General features: G+C 42.3%; 1 protein-coding gene across 9 annotated transcripts in view; it reads left to right on the forward strand.

Moving 5' to 3' along the window:
- The first annotated feature begins 1,025 nt into the window (after positions 1-1,025).
- EPC1 (enhancer of polycomb 1) overlaps positions 1,026-21,476 on the forward strand; it is a 50,076-nt gene continuing 29,625 nt past the window's right edge. For 5 of the 9 annotated variants that reach the window (XM_075705322.1, XM_075705323.1, XM_075705325.1 and 2 more), the window contains exon 1: positions 1,028-1,219. In XM_075705322.1, the coding sequence (XP_075561437.1) occupies positions 1,067-1,219 (153 nt within the window). In that variant the 5' untranslated portion in view covers positions 1,028-1,066. Of the gene's footprint in view, positions 1,220-21,476 lie in introns of all 9 variants that reach the window. The other 4 variants (XM_075705329.1, XM_075705330.1, XM_075705331.1 and 1 more) reach the window with 2 other exon arrangements.

The following is a 21,476-nucleotide window of genomic DNA, read 5'->3' on the forward strand; positions in this document are numbered from 1 at the left end:
TTGCGGTTCTCCAGGCTTTCAGGGAGGTGCCTGTGCTTCTCCCTCGTTTGGCACGGATGCGAGCCGGGTTCCGCGGCGCGGGGAGGGACGAGCCCGGCAGGCAGGTGCTGCCCAGGGGCAGCGGGGCCGCCTCGCTCCCCGGGGCGCCGCCGGACGCCCGGGGCCGCTGCCGCCCGCCGCGGTGCTCGGGCCGGGCCCTGAGGCGGGGAGCGCTCCCCGGGCCGCCCCGCAGCCGGAGCCCCCCCGCCGGGCGCCGCTCCGGCCGTGCGCCGCGCCCGGAGGGAAGCGGGCGGCCCCGCTGCCAGCGCCCGCCCGCCCGGGTCGGGGTAAGTTCGGCGCTCGGGGCGGGCGGCCCCCGGCCCGGCGCCCAGCCGGCCCGCGGGTGACGGGAAGGTCGGCGCCGGCGCTCTCCCGCTCCGCCCCGCTTCTCCTCCGCAGGGTTCCCGTAGCCGGGAGGCTGTCAGGCCGCGGCGCGGCTCCTTTTACCTCAGGGAGGCTTCCCCTGCGCGGGCCGGGGGCTCTGGGCCCGCCGCATCTGCGAGCCCCGCCAGGAGCGGAGCGCGCCTTCCCCGGCGCAGCCTGAAGCCCCCCCCCCCCGCGAGACGGGGCCCGCGGGGAGCGGCTGTGCCCCCCCCTCCCCGCCGCGAGCAGCGCCCCGCGCCCGCTGCCCGGCCGCTCCGAGCTCTCCCGCGCTCCCGAGCCCGCGCTCCCGTGCCCGCGCTGCGCGCGCTCTCCCCCGGGCGGCGCTGTGCCCGCGCCCCTGCGCGATGCAGTGTGGGAATGGCTGTGGCGCTGGGGTTGGCTGAAAGAGGCGGCCAGTCGAGGTTTAATGTCCGCCATGTTGGCCGTGGCGTATTGAGCGGAGCCGGAGCGGCGGAGGAGAGGAGCCAGCGCCCAGCCCAGCCGCGCCAGCCGGCGCCGCCGGGCCCCGTGTCGGAGCGCGCCCCGCCCTGCCGGGGGAGCCCCGGTCCCTCCATGAGAGCGCTCGGCGGGGTCCGGCTCTCAGCTCGGAGCGCTCTTGCTGTCGCCCCCCCCTCCCCAGCCGGAGCCGCCATCGCCGCCTAACATGAGCAAACTGTCGTTCCGGGCCCGGGCGCTGGACGCGTCTAAGCCGCTGCCCGTCTTCCGCTGCGAGGACCTGCCCGACTTGGCCGAATATGCCTCCATTAACCGGGCCGTGCCGCAGATGCCCACGGGCATGGAGAAGGAAGAGGAGTCGGTACGTGAGACCCCCCCCCCCCCCTCGGCCGGGTCCCTCTATCCCCCCCGCACCCGGGGCCCCCACCTTCGCCTCTGCGCAAGCACAAAATGGCCGCCATCTTCTCCCCGCTCTCCCCGCCCGCCGGGGGGGGGGGGTGGAACCCGGGGAGGGAAGGCGCCGAGCCCGGTGGCCCCTCACCGCAGCCCCCCCCAGGGCTTTCCTGCGGCCCCCTCTCCCCCCAGCCCGCGCCCCGCCGTAGCCGGCGGCCCTTCGGCGAGGCCCTGAAAGGCACAAAGGGGGTCACGTGATACCGCGGGCGGCCGCCATTTTGTCTCTCGGTTCTTGGGCCGGGCCTGGTGCGGCAGCGGCGGGGAGACGGGCCCCGCGGCGCCGTGCGCGCTCTGCCCCACCGGGGGGCGCTGCCGAGCCGGCCGCCGCCGCAGGGGGCGCTCGGCGGCGGGTGGCGCGAGGAAGTTGTGGCTGCTGGCGCGGGAGCGCGCGCCGGCCCGGGCCGCCCTGGCGGGGGCGCGGGGAGCGGCGGCCGCGGGCCCGGGGTGCGGGGCGGGGAGCGGGGCCCGGGGTGCGGGGCGGGGAGCGGGGGGCAGAGCGGGGCTCGGGGCTGGCTGCCGGGGCGTTGTGTGCTTTGCCGGCATCCCCACGCACGTGTTGTGGCGGCGTGCGGCCTCCTGACGGGCGGTAGCGCTCGGGCCGCCGCCGGTCTGCGCGACCCCGGCGGGAGCGTAGCGCCGTGTTCCCGGTGTCGGGCTTTTTTTGCTGCCGGTGATAGGGAGTGGGAGGGTTTCAGTTGTAGGTTTATTTGAAAACCCTAGAAGTGCCTTCAGCCAGGCGCGGTGGGAGTAAAACTGTGATGTTCGCTGAATGGAAGCACAAGAGTCGGTCCCGAAATGCTGCTCAAAGTAAGAAAATCCGAGTTTGGAGGGCAAAAGTCTATCACTTCGCTCTCAGTGTTGCTGTCTCAGTGGAGAATGAAACTTAAGCCTTTTCGAACTTCAGGATCATTTAATCGTTCACTCAACACGTTCCAAGATAGGTCTAACATTTAATAGCTGTTATCGCTGAAGACCCCTGCTGAAGTGCTTTATTTGTTACTGTCAGTGTTTGCAGATCTTTAATTATTTTCTTAGTATAATCAGTTGCCCACATTTGTGCATTAAGCACGGCAAATAGGAGAGAACTGTAGAAATACGTTATGTAAACAGGTTTTGAAATTTAGCGATAAGAACAAACGCAACAACTTCAGAGTCTTGAGTTTTGATAGCTGTCAGGCTGCCATTGTCCTTAGAGGGTGACAGGCTGTGAAGTTCCTGTTTGTATTTCTAGATGTAGCAAACCTTGACTGACTTCTCTCAAGCTTAAAATATATGTATTTTCTTTAAAGGTAGTTTTCTCTTTGTGACACTGTTGCTCTAAGTTAACCGATTCTGTGAATTTTTATGAAATTTCTTCAGCCTGAATGATTGCTAAAGCGTAGTACTCTTTGCATGTTGTCGTCTTCATTCAGTAACTACTCTGAGGCTTTTCTAGTAAAACTGCCTACCGTTTTAACATAATTCAATATTTCCAAGTCCTGTGCAAGTCATAAGTTGCTTTAAGCATCCACTAAAATGTATATTGTGAAGTGTGAGGGGTGTTTGTTACTGGGTTTTTTTCATGGTTTTGTGTGTTTCGTTAGTTTTTTGTGGTTTTTTTTTAATTTTTATGAAGGTGCTCAAAACTTTAGCACGGTATCCATTTAGTAATGGTATTTAAGCATAGGTAGCAATGCTTAAATGCTCTAGTGTTTGTTTTGATGCAGTAGATGTATTCTGAATTGATACCTGTAGATTCTGAATGAGAGGGAGCACCTTTAAATTCCACTTGTACCAGAATTTTAAACTTTGTTACATTTGCTATGATACTTGCTTGTCGAGTTGGTTTCTCCATTAAAGTGAGCAAGTGTGCATGCATGCATTTATTTATGTAGAAGTGTCAGGTGGCTGTCTTTCTCTTTTACTGTTTGCCTGGCAGTTACAAGTCCTCAGGCTAGAAAATTACATGGGGTAACTCTATGGTCTCCATAAGCCCAGAGAGATATGTCCTAGCTAAGGAAAAATAGTCGTGGGCAAGGGAAAATTTTTAATGTAATTACAAGATTTGTTTCTGTGGTTAACATGATGCTTTTGTTTACTAAATCTAGCTTTGAGGGTTAAACTTCAGAGCTGTAGGTGCAAGTAGACACTTTCCACAGTTAAAGTTTGCTTGTGCCTTTGTTTTAAAGATATGTGTGTACACACACACCCCCAAGACAAATTTGTTTGCCATTGGTAAACACAGGTGTCTTCCTGAATCCTTTTTGGATCTTCTTACATAAAGTAGTTGATGTTAAACTCTTCCCCTTCTCGTTTTGGCAAACTTGCTAAATTTCCTTCCTTCCTTGCCTCTTGTTGCCCCAAAAAGTTTTCTCTTCAGTTTTATGTTGGTGTGACAACAAAGAGATGTGGTAGTTGACTGAAGTTACGGCAAACCTCACAGGTTTAATACCCTGCTACATTCTGTTTCCCCATCTTCATGCCATGCAGAATTTTGGGAAGTTGGGAGTTGTTTTTATTATGTAGCAGTTGAAGACTTGAGTTAGAGGCGCTTTTTCCCCTCATATTTACAAAAATAATAGATATTTTGTATTATCCATTTCTTTACAAACAGATGGCAAAGTGTCTGTAAGAATCTGGGGGGAGGGGGCGTCGGCTTCAACTCGTGTGAACAGGCATTTATAACTATTTTATAAATAGAATTCTAACGTTGCCTTGAGTTTTGCATAAATGTAATTTTAAGTGAACACATATTTGGAGTTAAGAGCTCTCCTTTTGACTAAATAACTTTCCCTAGGGAAAAATGCAATCAAAGATATTTAATATTCAAGCATCAAGTAACAAGATATTTAAATGACTAATTAATGTTTTGATGCACAAAAAGGAATCCATTTTGCTTCACTTTCATCTTATCTTTCTCTCATCCTGTTCCTACAAAGAATAAATTTGGAAAGTAGTGCACCTTCATTCTTACAACTGGAAACTTAAGTTAAGCAGCGATGTTCTGTAAGAATCTTCTGAGGAAAACCAACCTTGCTAAGTTGGTCTGAGTTCTAAAATATGCTGTTGATAAGAGGGATATAGTAACTTTAAAAAGAAGTGGCAACTAAGGGTATTAAAGTGATGTTAATTCTGTTACCTAGTAGAGTATACCTTTCTGCTTAGTGAGTCATAACTTCAGTTAGTGGTTTTATTTGGAGGTAAAAAGACTATAGTAAAAAGCTTTTTGGCACACAGGCAGCAGTACTTGAAGTTATCAAGTGATACTGTGTTCTGACAGTTGGTTTAGCTTCCAAGTTTCTAGGGTAAACACATTGTGGCTGTTGCCAAGTCTGTTGCTAAATCTACGAAACTAAGAACTATCAGGAGACATATGCATCTCAAAAAAAAAAAAAAGGGGGGGGGGGAAGCCTTCAAAATGTAATGACACTTATGCAACACTAAACAACCCCGGGATTATCTCAAAATCCTGTTTTTGAGCAAAACACATCCTTAGGGCTGTAATTTTGAGAACCAAACAACGGGCCACTGTTAATAATATAGTAATACAGATTGGGCTAACAAGTCCATTTTAATTTATAACCTGAATAAAGAAGTAGATGGATCACATTTGTTTATCCTTTGTGAAGGATTTTTTTTAAAAGGTGTTAATTTGTGTGGCCTCTTGTGTTTTTTGAGGGGGGTGCTGCTTTTATTTAACTGGAAAATCAGGTTCTAGACTGAGGCAGCTGGAAAAGCAGAGCAGAGGTAACTTCAGTTATTTGAGAGAAAATGCTTTACTGGAAAAAATAAGACAGACTGAAGCTTTCTGAACGTGTTTGGTAACTTATGTTTCAGAAAGAAAGCGTGCATAGCTTTACAGGCATCCTAGATTTGATGGCTTCCAACCAAAGCAAGGAAAACTAAACTTGTTCTCCCTGCATTTTTCAAAAGGAAAGGAGATAGGACACACACTGCATCCCCAGCCCCTAAGTTCTCTTAGATAAAAAAATAGACACTTAGGGAGGTTTTGAGACTTTGTAGATAATGAAAAAAAAAAATATCCTTGTGGAAAATTATTGTGAATGTAGTTTGTTTTGTTGTTTGGTTTTTTTTAAGAGTTAATAAAAGAACAAAGCCATGTGTTTGAAGCACCTCATATCAACATTTACAAGGCATATTTAAAATGTCAGGAAGTGTGAACTTATCTGAAGCAGTGCCTCAACAAAGATTAGCGTATGAGCAGAGATACTTTTAATTAAGTGCCCTAGTATACATCAGAGAAATAAGTGATCTAAATAGGGAAATACGGCTATGTTGATGACATTTCTACAGTTAATAACATTCCTATGGGTATGGGAATTATGGGTTTGAGGTTTTTGGTTTGTTTTTTTTCTTCCTGAGTTTGTTACACTGATGTAAATGCTGATCTTACTATGGTCGTGCTAAGGTTTTGGATATTGTAGTTCCATTTAGTCTTGTGCATGTTCAGATGCACATTTTCCATCAGGTAAACTTTTCTAAATGCCCGTGTGTCTGTCCGTGGTGTTGAGGCAGGGGAGAGAGTATCAAGTGGTGAGAAGTCCTGTTGCTTTATTGTATTACTCTCTTAACTCCCTCTTATGACTAAGCTCGTGGTCCGGTGATTAATCTTAGCTCTCCTCTTAACTCTGGAGTAGCAGCTTGCTTGTCCTGCTAGATTTCTGCCAGACTGATGTACTATGTAGAGTTCTTTTCTCAAGGTTCAGAGTTTAAAATTTGAGCTTGCTTTCTAATTTTAGATAGTGTTGCTAGTAGCAGATAGAAGAATTAAGCACCCAGAGGCTGAAATTATAGGCTGTACAGGTGTTCATTCAGTTCTTACTGTTTCCCTTTGTGTATGTGTTATGAAGTAACTAACAGGTTGCACAGAAGGTGGAATTAAGTCTGTGTGTGCAATTGTCATCTGTAAATGCTGTCATACTCTGTTACCTGGTGTTTGAGTAAACTGTTGAAATAGTTTAAAGTGTGATTTTGATCTCTTTAAATCCATAGTTGTAGTTATCTTTCCTGCCTTGGCTTTGGGGATATGTAAGAAAAGCTTGTTTGGTAAAATTGCATTATTAGACGTAAATACTCTTCTTCCCACCGCCCCCCCCCCCCCCCCCCCCCCCCCCCCCATTATCAGCATGTAGTCAGTATTTGCTAAATGTGATAGAAGACCTGATGCAGATAACCTAATGTTCATTCAAATGCTTTGGAACACTTTAAACATACTTTCTAATACGTTGTGTCTTAATTTAGCAAATTAAGTACTAATTTAGCAGAAGTGCTACTCGGTTAATTTCCCATTTACTCAGTTTGGGTAGGCTCAAGGATGACATCCTCTCCGTAAAACTGCCTTGAGCACAGCTACTGTAGATCTCTTCTAAGCAGTACACGCACAGAAAATACGCCTTTCTCCTCCCAAATCTGTGCTGGAGGCATTGGGAGGCTGCCGTATCCAGATTCTCTTGCTTCTGAAACAGCTGTTTTTACCTTACCAAGGAAAAAAGCTGGTAAGGAATGTACAAGAAGGGACCAATATGTCATCACCATCTAAGCCATGATGAATTTACAAATGTGTGAAGTAAGTGTATAGCTGAGGTATAGTGAGTCAGTGTATGAATGATCTTGAATTACATATGTAAATTTCGCTAAAGGTCCTGTAGTCTTTTTTGTTCATTACATTCTTGCCAGCTTTAGAGACTGCACTCTGTGTGCTTCCGTAAAAGTATGTATTTTCTTCTAATTAAACAACTGCGTACATGGTGTCCAAGTATTCTGAAAATAACCACTGCCTTACTGATGCATGATTCACTGATATTAAGTGTTTTAGGATCTTGTTAGGGGCAATTGGAATTATATGAGTGCAAAATCATAACAGATACTGTAACTGAATCATCAGGTTCAAGTCTGGATTGTTTGGGTTTTTTTTTCTTTTCTTTGATGGAGAGTTAGGAAACTCCCTATAAAGTTTTTAGCTTACTAAAAGAAGAGAATCTGCACCCCTACCCCACCCCTGTTGTAGAGGTCAAGTATAATCTTAAAACAGATGAACTGAACTCTGTTAGTGGTCTCTTGACTAGGAGAGCTGAAACATTAAAGGATTTTGAATTAAATGGGGAGAGTAGAGAAAGGTGTTTTACATACTCTTTGATTCAGGAGTCCTGCAAACTGGAAGAGTATTGTTTTTCTGTTTTTGTCATGTCGCTTTTTCTGCTCGCTCATAGTAGGAGGCATTAATTTTGTATACCAGTCTCATCTTTTGTTGTGCTTAATTCTAAAAACACTGAACTCATAGATCAGATTCCTAAGAGCGTATGTGTTTGATAATTTGATGGGAGGGGAACAGAGAAACAAGGGTTTGTTGCAATTTTGTCTGAAGCAACAGTCTACAAACACCTTGGTTCAGAGCTGGAAGAGATTTTTCTGTGAGCTCATGTAATGGCCTTAATTTTACCTTTTAGTTTGGTATTGAGCTTAGTAACTTCAGATATACATGGGTGAAAAAGATCCGAGATCCTTAGAGAATTTTGAGAGAAAAAACGTGACAGCTCACCACAAATAGGGCCAAATTTCAAGTGTAAGAAAACTCCCATACCATGTCAAAACATTCAGGTGATGAAAAGTGTTTGTTTTCTTCCCCCCCCCCCCCCCCCCCCAGCTACCAACTGCTTAAGTAATAGTGGCAGCTTACTGGATATTTCACCTTCAGTTACACCAGAGCTTTCTGTTCCATTGTGTTCAGTGTTGGAAGGTATTCTGTGCACCTGAACATTCGCGCAAGTTAGGAAGTCTGGCTGATGGTGAGGAGTAGCTTCTGTAGTGAGCAATTTATGCACTGCCTCTGACTACCTAAAGAAACTCATTAATTCTGTGGTGTGAAACTTGCCTGTACCAACAGTGTTTTCCTTTTGAAGTCAGAGGCATGGTGGTGGCAGATTGGTGGAATTTGAGTCTGGAATGAATGCCCATGCTAGTTTGAAATCAGAAGAAGCAAAACTTACTGTGTTCATCTAGGAACAAGAAGTATAGATTACACCTGTGGGATTTGACAACTTCCTGGAAGCTAGCAGTTCTGTGTAAAAGTTCAGGAATCATGATAGATGGCCTGTTGTTCCGCCATAGAGAAGTCAGGCACTAACTTGAAGTCATGAGCAGGGGGCTGCCATGAAAGTGGTTTGATAATGTGATGTTAGTTCTGTATATGGTGTCAGTTAAGCATGTAATAATGGTGAAGGTGTACATGTCATGCTGTAAGGTAGTGTTGAAAATACTTAAGGTTTCAGAAAACAGCGAGAAGAGTTGGTTGATCATTGGTGCCTTATGCGGGTGAGAGGCTTCTCCAGGAGGTCCAAATTCTGTTCTGAAATGATGGAGGACATGAACTGGCCAACTCACTTTGGAAGAATTTCAAGTCAGGACGTTTGTGTCCTAGGTGGAGGATGTTCTTTTTCTAGTTTGTTTATCGTCTGTATGAGTTGTATATGTATATAAAAGCAATTTAATTCCTCCTAAGCAAGCTGTTCCAGGAAAGCTAAGTGTAGGCTGATCTTAAGGAATTAGTTCAGTGTATGCATACTCAAATTATTTTTAACCTTTTCTTAACTTCCCAGTAATTGCACAAAGAGAAGGCATGTAACAGCAGTGGCTTTATGCATAGCAGGGTTAACTACAGCAAGACCAATTGTTCATGTTCAAACTTAAGATAAAAAAGGTTAGACTCACTTAGTACTTGTTTATTTACAATGAGGATGGTTAACCATTAGAAGAAATTAAAAATCTCTCTCAAATTATTTACATTAAGATGGGGGTGAAAAACCCACAAAGATAACTTTGTTAGCAGTACTCTTAATAGCATAAAAAGTAATACAGCTGGCAGGGTTTTGGAGTTAGAGGAGCTTATGTCAGGGTAAACTGTAAGTCATTTTAAAGCCAGGCATGAATGGAAAAGCTTTACCTCCTGGGAATTTTCACAGCCTGTCTCAAGGAGGAGCCCTATAAGGTTATCTTCCTGACTGGTTTTCAGATTTGATCGATCATATAATGGATTTCAGTGAAGGATTGGGTATTAATTGTATGCAGTAAAATATTAATAACATTAATGATGGGAAGGGGCAATAATTCAGTAACCTTAATGTTTGAGAATCAGGGTGACGTGGTGTTATTTTTCTTTTCATTTTAATAGCTAACATCATGTATTTTATTCCAGTAAAACTTAAGTTGTTCATAGGAACCTGCCTAATATGAATTTGTTTCAGGTAGGAAAAAAGTGTAATGTGGCAAGTCCTTAAATCTGCTAATGTGTGGGGTTTGTTTGGTTTTTTGGTTTTTTTTTTTTTTTTTTTGAGTAGACCAGTTTGCTTGTAGGTGTCTTGATGGATAGGTATGCCATAATTATATGATCATGTTCCTCAGAAATGTATATGCAGTTATTTCAATATCAATTTGTAAAGAGCGTTCAGTGTGAATTTTGAATACCTGTAAGTTAATACATTACTTTTTCAAGTCTTCATTTTAAAGGAATGTGTGTATGTGTGTGGGAGTCTGCTCTGCTAGAACAGAATACTGTAATTCACTGGCTTTAGGTATATGTAATAAGTTACTTGTTCTTTTTCCACTTCATTTTCACTTTGTACTTGTAAGAGGAAAAACTAGCTTTAATACCAAGAAGTGCATCAAATGACTAATGCATCAATAAAAACGCTGGCTGCTGCTTTGGTGTCTGTATATATCCTCTTCCTATTTAATGAGCCTTTGCGTACGCTCTGCTCTCCCTTCCAGCAGTGTATGTGTATTTCTGTGTATTCAGCTGTATGTATGCTCAAGGACTAACCCTGTTCTGGGAGGATCCTTCTGGTTAAACAAATATGTGAAGGTGAATTGCATGAATTGAGGATGGAATAAAAGTTTGAAAACTTCCTGGTCTGTCAGTTTCTTCAAGCACAGGTACTTTGAGTGAGAGAGGAAACTATCCTCTTAAGGTTTTAAGTACCACTCTTAAAGATTTGTTTCCTTTATGTTTAATCAGGAGTGAATAAATTAATGCTTTTTGAATTGGAAGCTTTCAAGAGGGTGGTGTTGGAAAGGATTGCTTTCCAACATCTGATTACATTCATACCTTTATACCAATTTCATGACTTCCAGGTTGTTCATTCCTAGTTGTAAATAGAAATTAATTACAGATCTTGTAGCCTGCCTGGAAGACTTACCAAGCTTACATTCAAGGAGAGAGATTTGTAGTAAAGGCTGTCCTTATATACACACTTCTTGCTACTGTCCGTTTTCTGTTATAATTTGAAGAGCTGTGGTTTTCAGATTCTTCACTGATCAGATGTCTGACTTGAAGCATGGCTGCTAGGAAGGCATTAGCTTGGGAAGTTGAATTCTGCATAGGATTCTGTTTCCAGATTTTCCTTTTCAAAACTTGAGGATTTTGTGCAAGGCTGTGTTGTTATGAAAGTGTAATGATTGTGCGTTAAAGATGCAGAACCTGTTTTGGAAGGGGAAGGAGGGTGCAGGTTGCTTTGCCAAACTCTGTTGATCTGTAATGAATCTCACCCAAAAGGCCTTTTTCAGCGTAGGTATGGAAACACTTTACGTAACTGGATTTTTTTACTCTTCTGTCTGTGCCATTATCATTCCCCATATTAGCCTGTTTACATAGTACATAACATCTTTTCTTCCAGGTGTTTCCCAAGATTTAATTATTTGAAATGTCCCATTCTCTTGTGTTGCTAAATTCTCTAGTTTTGTTCTCCTTCTTTAAGTTTCTTTAAATGTTGGTGATAAAATTGTATTCCTAGTTTCTTCTGTAACTTCATGTTTTTGCTTAAGAAATGCAGCTTTTAACTGTGTGGTAAATCTACACACACACCCCCACCCCCTGTATTAGTATTTCAGCAGGACATGTCCTGTGTGCCTTTTTGATACTTGGTTTTTCTCACTACTTAAATACAAGAGAAAGAATTCTGAAGAGAGTGGCAGAAAATAGGAACTGACTTCGAATATTTTACAGTGTTGTAATCTGACAATATTTACAATTCAGTAACCTAGATATATCTCAGGAAAGAGCTGAATTTAAAACAACAGGATGGTTTTATTAGAAAGTTTAGGAGTAAGGCTACAGGTAAGAGCCAGCTTGAGTCTGAGCCCTGCAGAATTTTTGTATTTTGTACAGTTACTGGAATCCTTTAAGTGGGTTACACAAAACTGTTGGATCCTTCAGATGCTTATGGATAAATTTATGCACTCTCTCCTTTTTCTCAATGATTTTTCTTTTTACTTTCGTGTGTTCTTTGCCAAGCCTGATGACCTTGTTTGCCATTCTCTTGCTATTTATTTTCTGTTTTGTTAGAAGAAAGTTATGATTAATATTAGTGCACCAGCTGTGCTTTCTGATGAAGATGCTGTGGTCCTAAAGGACGCCAAATACTATACGAGACTGTTCAAATGTTACGAATAAAGGTAGCTTAATACTCACAGTCCACCTTGGGCAACTAATGTATTTCATCGAGTTAGAACTTAAGTCAATAGGCAAGACTGTATTTTCTTGCTGTTTGTACGAGGGGAAAGAACTTGAGCTACCAAAACTGAAGTAAAAACAGCTTCCCTTTTTTTGTCAGTAATGTAAGGTTTGTTCAGTGAGAAAAAAATATGTGTGGGAAATTAGTGAAACGTGAATGTTTACAAAGTCCCGCTGCCTAACAAATCTTTACTAGAGCTGTAGGATAGGAGTGATTAGCAGAACGTTGTGTTGCATGTGCATTCTCTCAGCCTTCCTCTGAAGGAGAGGTATTTCCTCTGAGGTGTCTTGGCTTGAAGATATTTAGAAATGTGCTTAATGGTAGCTAAACATTGAAAACAAATTTGGCATGTCTTGGGCTGGAACAGAAAGCAGTGACATTTTTTTATGATCTTCAGGGCTTTATTGGAGGAAGTTGTTGCAGTTAATGCATTAATACTTACGTCTGGCCTGGTTTTCCATAGCATCTGTATTTTACTGCAGAAGGACCTTTAGCTGGTAGACAGTAGTTGTTAAATGTTGTCTTGGGAGCTTTAGCTGGCTTTAGTTGGAGTGTGGGCTGCAGGATATCCTAGAAATAAAAACAAAACCTTAGCATTGATAAAATCTGGAGAAACTGGTAAGGGAAGAGAAGCTGTGAAGTGCTCCTAGTAAGTTTGTGTTACTGAGTAAAGTGTACCACAAACTATCTACTAGCTATAATTTCGTAAGTGTTAACATCATGGGTATGTTGCGGGACTAGTCCAGTCAGAAGATAACAGTTTTGTCATTGGATGGCAGGATAGTATGTTGTATCCAGTGGTTGACTTAACTCTGTAATTTGAAAAATTAAAGGAGTGAGATACCTGACATTTTATTTTGGCTTGTATTAAATTAAATTCTAATTTCCCTGGTATAGTTTTCTGGGGAAAAAAAAAAAAAACCTGAATGTTTTCCAATGTTAGTTGTCCTATGAGTATCATTATCCAGTCTCAGCTGTATAAGTTTGACCTCTTACTTGACCTGTGCTCAAGAGAACTCTGGATAAGAAGCACTTTTTTTGTTAATAGAGAAGGGGAAGATTTAGCAATAAATTTGCTGGAGAGAGTCCCTTATCCCAGACTGTTTTGCACTGTGGTCAGGAGTGTATGTACAGTTCCCTTCTATGTTTATACTGGATGTTTGTCTTGTTTTTGTGGTTTATTCCCACCGTTAACAGGGAGAGTGAGTGTGCATGTGTGTGTTAGGCTGAGGTGTAATTTCTCTTCAGATGGTCATAGAACTAAATGCTAGCTGAGAAGTTTTGCTCTTTGGATTGTTTCAATACTTTGCTTTTTCACACTTGTTAAATATAAAATACACATTCACGTTACTTGAGAATGTTAGTATTTATTGCTGAGGATTTGAAGGAAGTCAGACCACCACTTTAGCAGATGGCACTGTCTGCACAGGTGGAATTGGACGCTGAGGTCCCAAGCCAGCTTTTGGCAGCAGTATCATTTTCAGGGATGGAGAGAACATCATCTTTCTTTGGCTTACAGTTACTGAACTGCCTCTACTAGGTCAAAATCTTTGTCATAATACTGAATAGATGGAGGAAGTAGGAATACATAGCTAACAGTGCTTCATAGGGTAGTTCCCTTTAACTTACCGGTTGGGAAAGGAATAAAACACCTACTTATGGAAAAAGCTGTACAATACCGTGTATTTGAGAACTTCGAGTAGTTAGTTATCAGAACAAGTGTGCTGTTGTCAGAAATACGCAAAGATGCAAAAGAAAAACATTTGAAAAATCTTTTAGGTGTCTTCAAGCTATTACTATACAAAGCTCTAAGTATTAGTCTTGAGGACTTTTCTTTCCATATTTCAGCAATGTTGTGTTGATAAACCTAAAGGAAACGGCCTACTCCGACAATGTTGGGGCTTAAGTGTGGTCCTAAATACCACAGAGGCTTCTTCGTGATAGCAAACAGTGGCAAGTACTTTGTCATCTCTGTTAGAATTTCTTGTTAACAACACATTTTACGTACATCCGTAGTTTTTCTCGCCTTGCATTATGAAGTTGATTTTGTTTTCTATTGATGAGTTACTGTTTGGTCCTTTGTTTTCAGCATGGTGAAAAATGCAGGAGTGATAACAGAATGATCAAACCGTTTAATGTGGTAAGCGGTATGAAACTGAGGCTGTAATTGGCAATTTAAAAGCATAACATGTTAGGCAGCTGTGAATTTTATTATTTAAGAATGTATGCAGTGTCAAGTTGATGGTTTTTCAAGATACGATGTGCTAAATAATCTTTTATAAGTACACTTGTTAATGGCAATAGAGCTAAAGTAGTTCTTGCACAGAGGGACATGATGAATTCATGCAAAGTACAAAATCTCACTTGCATCCTCTGGTAGTCTACATGGCACTAAGTGGTGAGAGGTAGGATGTCTAGTGTAAGAGGATATTTTCTGAAGCCCTTTAAATGGGTTTCTCTGCTGATAATGTGGGCTGTATTCTTGGATTCTGTATTTGAGAAGGGCACAAAGTCTCTAAAATGTCTATTACACTTCAGTATATTAATATAAATGTATATATTATATAGGCACATTAAATCATGGATATTCATACCACTGTAACTTTATTCCCCTGTAGCCAGGAATTGCCCATTAAGAAGCAGCAACAGCCTGCAGCCGCACATGTGGTGGAGAAGCAGGGAGCTCTGTGTTGTGACCAGCAGGATGGGGTTCAACTGTTCTGCCTATGAGAGGTGGAGGAAATAGCATATATCTCTTCCTTGAGAGATTGCGTGTACTTAATTTGTGTGTGGGTAGAGGCTTTTACTAATGCAGTAGACAGAAAGAGTGAAGACATAAGGAATGATGGAAAGGTCTGAAGGTTTTGTGTTGGTGTGGTATGTTTTGGGTTTTGTTTTGTTTGGGGGGGTGTGGTTTTTGTTTTTTTAAATGAGGTCATAAACTGACTTGAATACTGGGTAAGTGAAACATGTTAAAATACCACTTTGGGAGTGGGGGACACCACCAAAAAAAAAAACCCAAACCCCACCAAACTGGAAAAAAAAAACGAGCAAAAACTTGGCAGGGCTAAAATTGATGGTGTGGCCTGAACTAACTGATGCTGTCTCCTTGTAAATCACGTGCAGTAGTCATGTTTTGTCCCAGACACTTAACTCTCACGGTGTGCACAGAGAGAATAACAATGACAGTTACAATTGCACTGAGCCTACGAGTATTAAGGAAATAAATGCTTGTCCTTATAGTAAACCTTTCCCATTCACCTCTGGTCTTCCTTCTTTCCTCCCCTCCTCCATATGACTTTACTGTCTTTCACCTTTGTTGTTCAGTGTTTGTACCAGCCTTAAAAACAAGTTTGATCGTAATTGCACATAAAAGGTCATGAATTCAAAATGCTAGTCTGTCTTGTGCTTTTAAAGGCAATCTGAATAAACTTGAAGATTACAAGACACCAAGAATAGCTGACCTATAAAGAATAATGATTTGGTACCTGACTCATAGTGTGTGTAGCACTCTGTCATTCAAAATATATTTTTACTGATCACGAAACTTTAAGTTGGTATTTTGTCTAAGCCTTTCAGCCTAATGCAGCCCTCTGTTCTACATAGTGTCTTTGTGCGTTCAAATGTAGCAATGTTTATTCTAAGCCAAGAAAAGTGTCTAAAACGTGTAGATTTGCAAACTGAAGACTGACATCTGCAGCAGGAAATACATAGATAAGCTTATCACAGTGGTGTAATCTTTGGAAAATCTATTTTAAGTTATTCAGTATTGCACTGTCACCATCACCATTGAAGAAGCACTTTTCCACCTTCGTGGCATCAGACCTGAAATTCTGATCTGTTGTGTGTTGTGAATACAGAAGCTAAGACAGTTGAGTTGAAAAATATTGGTAGGTTTTACTTGCATTTTCCTGAACGTATTTTGACAAAATTTAGTTGACTAGAGCTATTCTATGCTAATTGCTAAGTAGGTTTCTTCTTTACTAGATGCCTTATGCATTATAACTCTTGAGTATGTCTCTTCTAGTGTTTGCACTTTGTGGGGGGTGGTACTTCAGTTTTCCCAAATGTCTTAGCAGCTCCCCTGATACCTTGCTGTCTTGGTACACGGAAAAGCTTCTCTTAATAAGAGTTACAAACTACAATGCATTCCTCCCCCCCCCCCCCTCCCCCCCCCCCCCCCAAAAAAAAAAGTTGTAGTTTGGAGGAATGTGAGATGGGAATTTTTGATACCACTGACACTGACAGTTACTCAAGGGCAAGGTTAGGTATACTCTTTGCCAGCCTGTGCATATCTGTGCAGCTCACGTTTCTGCTCATGGCTATATGACAGATTATTTCTACTATGTGTTACACAGAGGAATAAAGTATTTTAAAATGCAGATATTGTGGAGACTACAAAAGTGTGCTTGTTTAACAGACTAGCTTTTAGTCATTACTATGATTCACCATGCGCTTTTTCTACAGACTTTATTTCTTCCCTGAAGCACTGAAGTGGATAATGGTAAAGGGGTTTTTTGTTTGTTTATTTTTTAAATAAGCTTGATAGTTTAAGGTGACGCTCTGGAAGCTTCTTTAGTTTGAATTTTTTAACTGAACTCTTGTATATGAGCTTTTTATATAGAATGCACATGTGACTTGTTAAAAGGTGCTTAGACTGTTGAGGTTGTTACGGCAAACTTCTTTTTGGTTGTCTGACATGAGGTGCTGAGCCTGAACATGTGAATGAACAACTTTAGGTGGATGTGGACACTTGGTTATCTTTATAATGGTTTTGATGTTTTGCTGTCCCCACATAACTTGAATACCGTTCAAGTTTAACGTTCAGTATAAATATCAGTCAAGTTCTGTTCCTATTTAAATGTGAGTGACTGCTTAAGGTAATGAAACCGTACTTTACAGAAGAGGTAGTTAAACCTGACAAGTATTCCTTGTAAAGGAAGCAATATTAGGGGAAGGGACAGCTTTTGTAGTCTTGTGTGTTACAGACTCCATGTAAACCCCATGGTTCACTCACTGATTTATCTTTTTTATTATTATTTCTTGTTCATTTGTCTTCCCCCCCCAGCCAAAAATAAAGTTGCGTATGTGTTGGGTATCTCTCAAGCCTCTTCATTAACGTTAGAGTTGCATAGTGCACTGTGGACTAAAAAGTTCATAGAAGAAAAAAACAACAGGCTACTAAACACAAAGAGTAAAATAAATGTGGCTTGCACTCCCAGCTTCTGATACCCTGTGGCTCAGGGAGAGAACAGCTGTGGAAGTATGGCTGTTGTTTTTTGTGTTCTCCTTATTGCCCTTGGTAGGGATGCCCATGGGCTCCTCTTTGAGACAGTGTTAGGCAAAGTGGCATAATGCTTCAGATAAAATCCACACTTGTCTCGCAGTTAGTTTCCAAAAATGTTTCTGCATTCTTTGAAGAGTTTGGTTACTAGTAATGCTTAGCATTTAGGTTAGCCCAGTCAACCAGTTTGGATGTTTGTTTATTTACAGTCCTTGGGTAGTTGCATAGTTTGGTGTTCAGAGATCTGACCTTCAAGCTCCAGGTAATGCTGAGTTTTAGAGTCTTACTGCAGGTTCTGAGGGGAAAAATAGTAGCCCTAGATACTGTGTTTGAGATCTGTTTTTAATGCTTTTTAACAAAAGAAAACAAATTTGTTCGTAATTAGACTTGTTTTTTCTTCAGAGTCTTTGAGCGTATGTAGATCTGAGAAGCTGTTGATCTCTGCAGTTTGTGCGGTGTGGCCTGTGGAAGGGAACGTGTTGAAGCCTTCAGTAAACTAATACTGGGGAGATAGAGGCGTTCCTCAGACTGTTACAGCTTTATTCCCTTGCCTGGTGTTTTTCTCTGCCTTACCTGTCTTGATTCTGTACTGCTGCCAGGCTGATTAATGGATCCAGACTGAGACACACCTTAAGCGCAAAGGAGGGCATTTGGTTTAATGACGATCATTTGAAAACCTGGTCTGAGGAACAACTCCTATGCAAGGAGTGGTAGATTTATTTTTTCCATAGTTGACAAAACTTTGAGAGAAATGTAGTATAAAATTTCACCCAACTCAGTTGACTTCTTTTTAAGTCCTGTTGCTTGTCTAAATGTAGATTTATAACTTACCTTTAACTTCACCCAGTGCTGTGTATGGTATGCTACTATGATACGTAACTGGAATAGTTGAGGCTCCCTGTCCATGTTGGAACGTGCAACCCTGTGTGCATCTGCATATTAATATTGTTCAGAAGAGTAGTGAAGAAGAATAGAAACTTGTTTGCTGTGAAGTTGGGCTACCATGTTACTTGTTATTCAAATGACACTGCTTTTTATCAGTGCTCGGTGCTGTTAACAGTAGTATCAAGTCCCTGTAACCAGTAAAAATGCTGGAAGCCAAGTGTACAGCTTTTGCCATCCAGAATTATTCGAGTTGTTAAGCAGTATTGCTGACACCCAGTAATGTTTAAGCACGCAGCAAGGCATTGCTATGTCTGTCTTTTAACTTGGGAACTTGATACAGTTTTGTTATGAGTCAGCTGATGAAATGATCTTGAAGTTCCACTTCCATTTTCCCCATAGAAGGGGAAAATAATTTTGCTATGAAGATTTACTTGGGCTCTCCTAAATGGCTGTGTAGCTGAAACCTCTGATAAGGAAAGGTTAAATTATAAGGGCTGTTCTCATTCCGTTGTAGACTGTATACTGAAAGTTGTATTCTTGTAAACTGGATTAAATCTTAGTTTATTTTGTGTTACAGTCTGATTTCAGTGTGGAGGTCATGCCTTGGACTACTTAAGTAATACGTTAAAAGCATCCTAAGGTGTTCTTTAGAATCCTTTATTTAGGGGGAATTATTTTGTTATTAAACTATATTCTGTTTAATACAGATCCCTGAAATAATTTTGATATATTGCAGTCTCAGAAATTACAATGATACAGCTGGCACAGTGGCCTGTGGTAAGGACGGGGGACTTCAACAGGTTTGCAGTTAAGTCTGGAATCTTGTGAAATGTGGCTGTGTGGCAAAGTCACATGAGATAGGCTGAGCTGGTTTAACTGTGTTGGTATTGAAAAGAGGCAGTTCTACTGTTTCCCTAGAGCTTGCCATGGTCTTTGCAGTACCTGTCTGTGAAGTGATTTAGCTCATAGCAGAAGACTTGCCTAAGAGTAACTCTCCTCCCCTCCATGGGTTACAGGGCTGCATAGGCCAAGGAGTTCCATGAGAGCCAAAGTGATTACAGGGGAAAAGATGGAGAATTTTTATGGCTGTTACCAACGCTGAGGAGATGGGATAGCTCCTTCTGCTAGTATGGAGCTGTTAGCAATTCCTAAAGAAAATACTTCAAACTGGTACTGAGTCCTGTGGTTCTGAATGCATGTAATGCAGTGGCAATTTGGCAAGCAGCCAAGTCACTTCAGTCTTTTTAGGCAGTCTGAACAAGATCTGTGACTGGGATGATTGAGGTGTTAAATCCCATTTGTGAACTATACTGCGTAATTAAGGTATGTGTTAAATAATAGAGTTTTCCTGGTGCCCAGGGTTCCTCTCCAGCATATCTTGAGCCAATCTCATTCATTTCTTCATCTCTGCCTGTCTGTTTTCCACAGTAATTTAAAATACAAATCTAATTTCTTCTCAGTCTTCAGGTAACAGGACAGCAAATCACTTTCCATTTCTTTTCGTGTTGTCGTGATCCCTAGTACTAATGTTGTTAGACTTCTGGGTGAGATGCCCTGTATGTCCTCCGCCTCCCTGCCACCACTCACTGAACAAGTGTAGCAGATGAAAATTTCCCCGAAGTTGTAAGTAATTTTGCTGCTGGAAGTCCATGAATATGGAAGCAAGATTTTTCCAAGAAAAGGGCAGACTCCTTGCATACTCTTAGAAGTGTCTGATTTGAACAGGGGGGAAGCAGTCAGCTATGATGCTCAAGATGGTGTGGCTGACCTAATTTCTAACCAGTGTTCCAGATAAAAAGACTAATAATTAGCAAGGTTTCTTGATAGTCTGTTAATTACAAAACCATGTATTTTTAAAAGTGAATTAGATCACACTTTCACTGAGCAATTGCTGTTTAATTCTATGCACCTATTTTAAGTTTGCATTTGTAGCAGAGATCTAATTATTGTAGTAATTACAGTAGAATCCTTCTTAATTGACTACTCATGAGACTGACATCAGTTGGTCAACAGAAGCGATCTCCATATTTTTTCTCCATGTTTGGAATATGAAGGGACAGTTTCAGGCTCTGCTATAATAACAAGAGAATAATTTTCTCTACTGCATAGAACAATTTAGGGCATTGAGAGATCTTGAGAGCTTCAGAAGGGAAGATCTACAGCCATGTGGTTTGGGTGAACCTTCAGGCAGCTTAAATTGATGTGAGAAGGTGTTTACCCTGTGTCCATAGATACTAGTAGTCCTAATAGAAAGATGGGTTACGATTATTGCTTGCGGGGCAGGGGGGAGGAGTGATCTACTGTCTTCCTCAGGACCCATCACAGGGGGAGAGCAAGGCGCATGACATGATGCTGCTTTGACCCACCATTTCTGTCCTGTTTTGATCATGTGTGCTTGTTGTGACCAAATGTAAAGTATTGCTAACACATTATTTGATACTCATGTACTTGAGGTCAAGAGAGTAGAAGCTGCATTTATGCTTACTAAAGGTAACTGTTGCTTTGCGATTATCAAAGGTCAGATCTATAAGCCAGTATTCAGGAGTTGGGCTTTGCTGTCTCCAAGTCAAGGATCGTTGTAAATCAGGGACTGATCTTGTACCAGAATACCTGTTGAAGACTTCTGTGCTCTGCAAGGCAGGATCAGATTGCCCTCATCAGTACAACTTCAGTCAGGTTTGGAGCTCTTCACCAGCAGCTGTTTGGAAACAGATGCTGTAAGAAACTTGTCAGAATGTCTTTGCTGTTTTGCATGTAGTTATGTGTGACTGGATATGTGTGCGAGATAGTAAAAGGAAAAGTGTGTGGTATGTTTCTGTAACAAGTTCTTTTGTAATAAGCTGTTGTCGTGGTTTAGCCCCAGCCAGCAACTCAGCACCACGCAGCCGCTCGCTCACTCCCCCTACCCCGATGGGATGGGGGAGAGAATCGGAGGACTAAGAGTGAGAAACACTCCTGGGTTGAGATAAGAACAGTTTAATAATTGAAATAAAGTAAAATAGTAATGATAATAATAACAATATAATAATAATAATGATACACGAAGCAAGTGATGCACAATGCAATTGCTCACCACCCGCCGACCAATACCCAGACAGTTCCTGAGCAGCGATCGCTGCTCCCCAGCCAACCCCCCCCCAGTTTCTATACTGGGCATGAGGTCATATGGTATGGAATAGCCCTTTGGCCAGTTTGGATCAACTATTCTGGCTGTGCCCCCTCCCAGTTTCTTGTGCCCCTGGCAGAGCATGGGAAGCTGAAAAGTCCTTGACTAGCATAAGCAGTACTCAGCAACAACTAAAAACATCAGTGTGTTATCAACATTCTTCTCCTACTAAATCCAAAACACAGCACTGTGCCTGCTACTAGGAAGAAAATTAACTCTATCCCAGCTGAAACCAGGACAGCTGTGAAGCCTGTTGTTCAGGAAGAAATGAGGATTTTTGCTTTCAGTCATACTAGAAGCCAGTAGAGTGACTTGCTGCCCTAAA

The sequence above is a fragment of the Pelecanus crispus genome, chromosome 2, assembly GCF_030463565.1.
Source record: "Pelecanus crispus isolate bPelCri1 chromosome 2, bPelCri1.pri, whole genome shotgun sequence".
In the NCBI taxonomy this organism is placed as follows: Eukaryota; Metazoa; Chordata; class Aves; order Pelecaniformes; family Pelecanidae; genus Pelecanus; species Pelecanus crispus.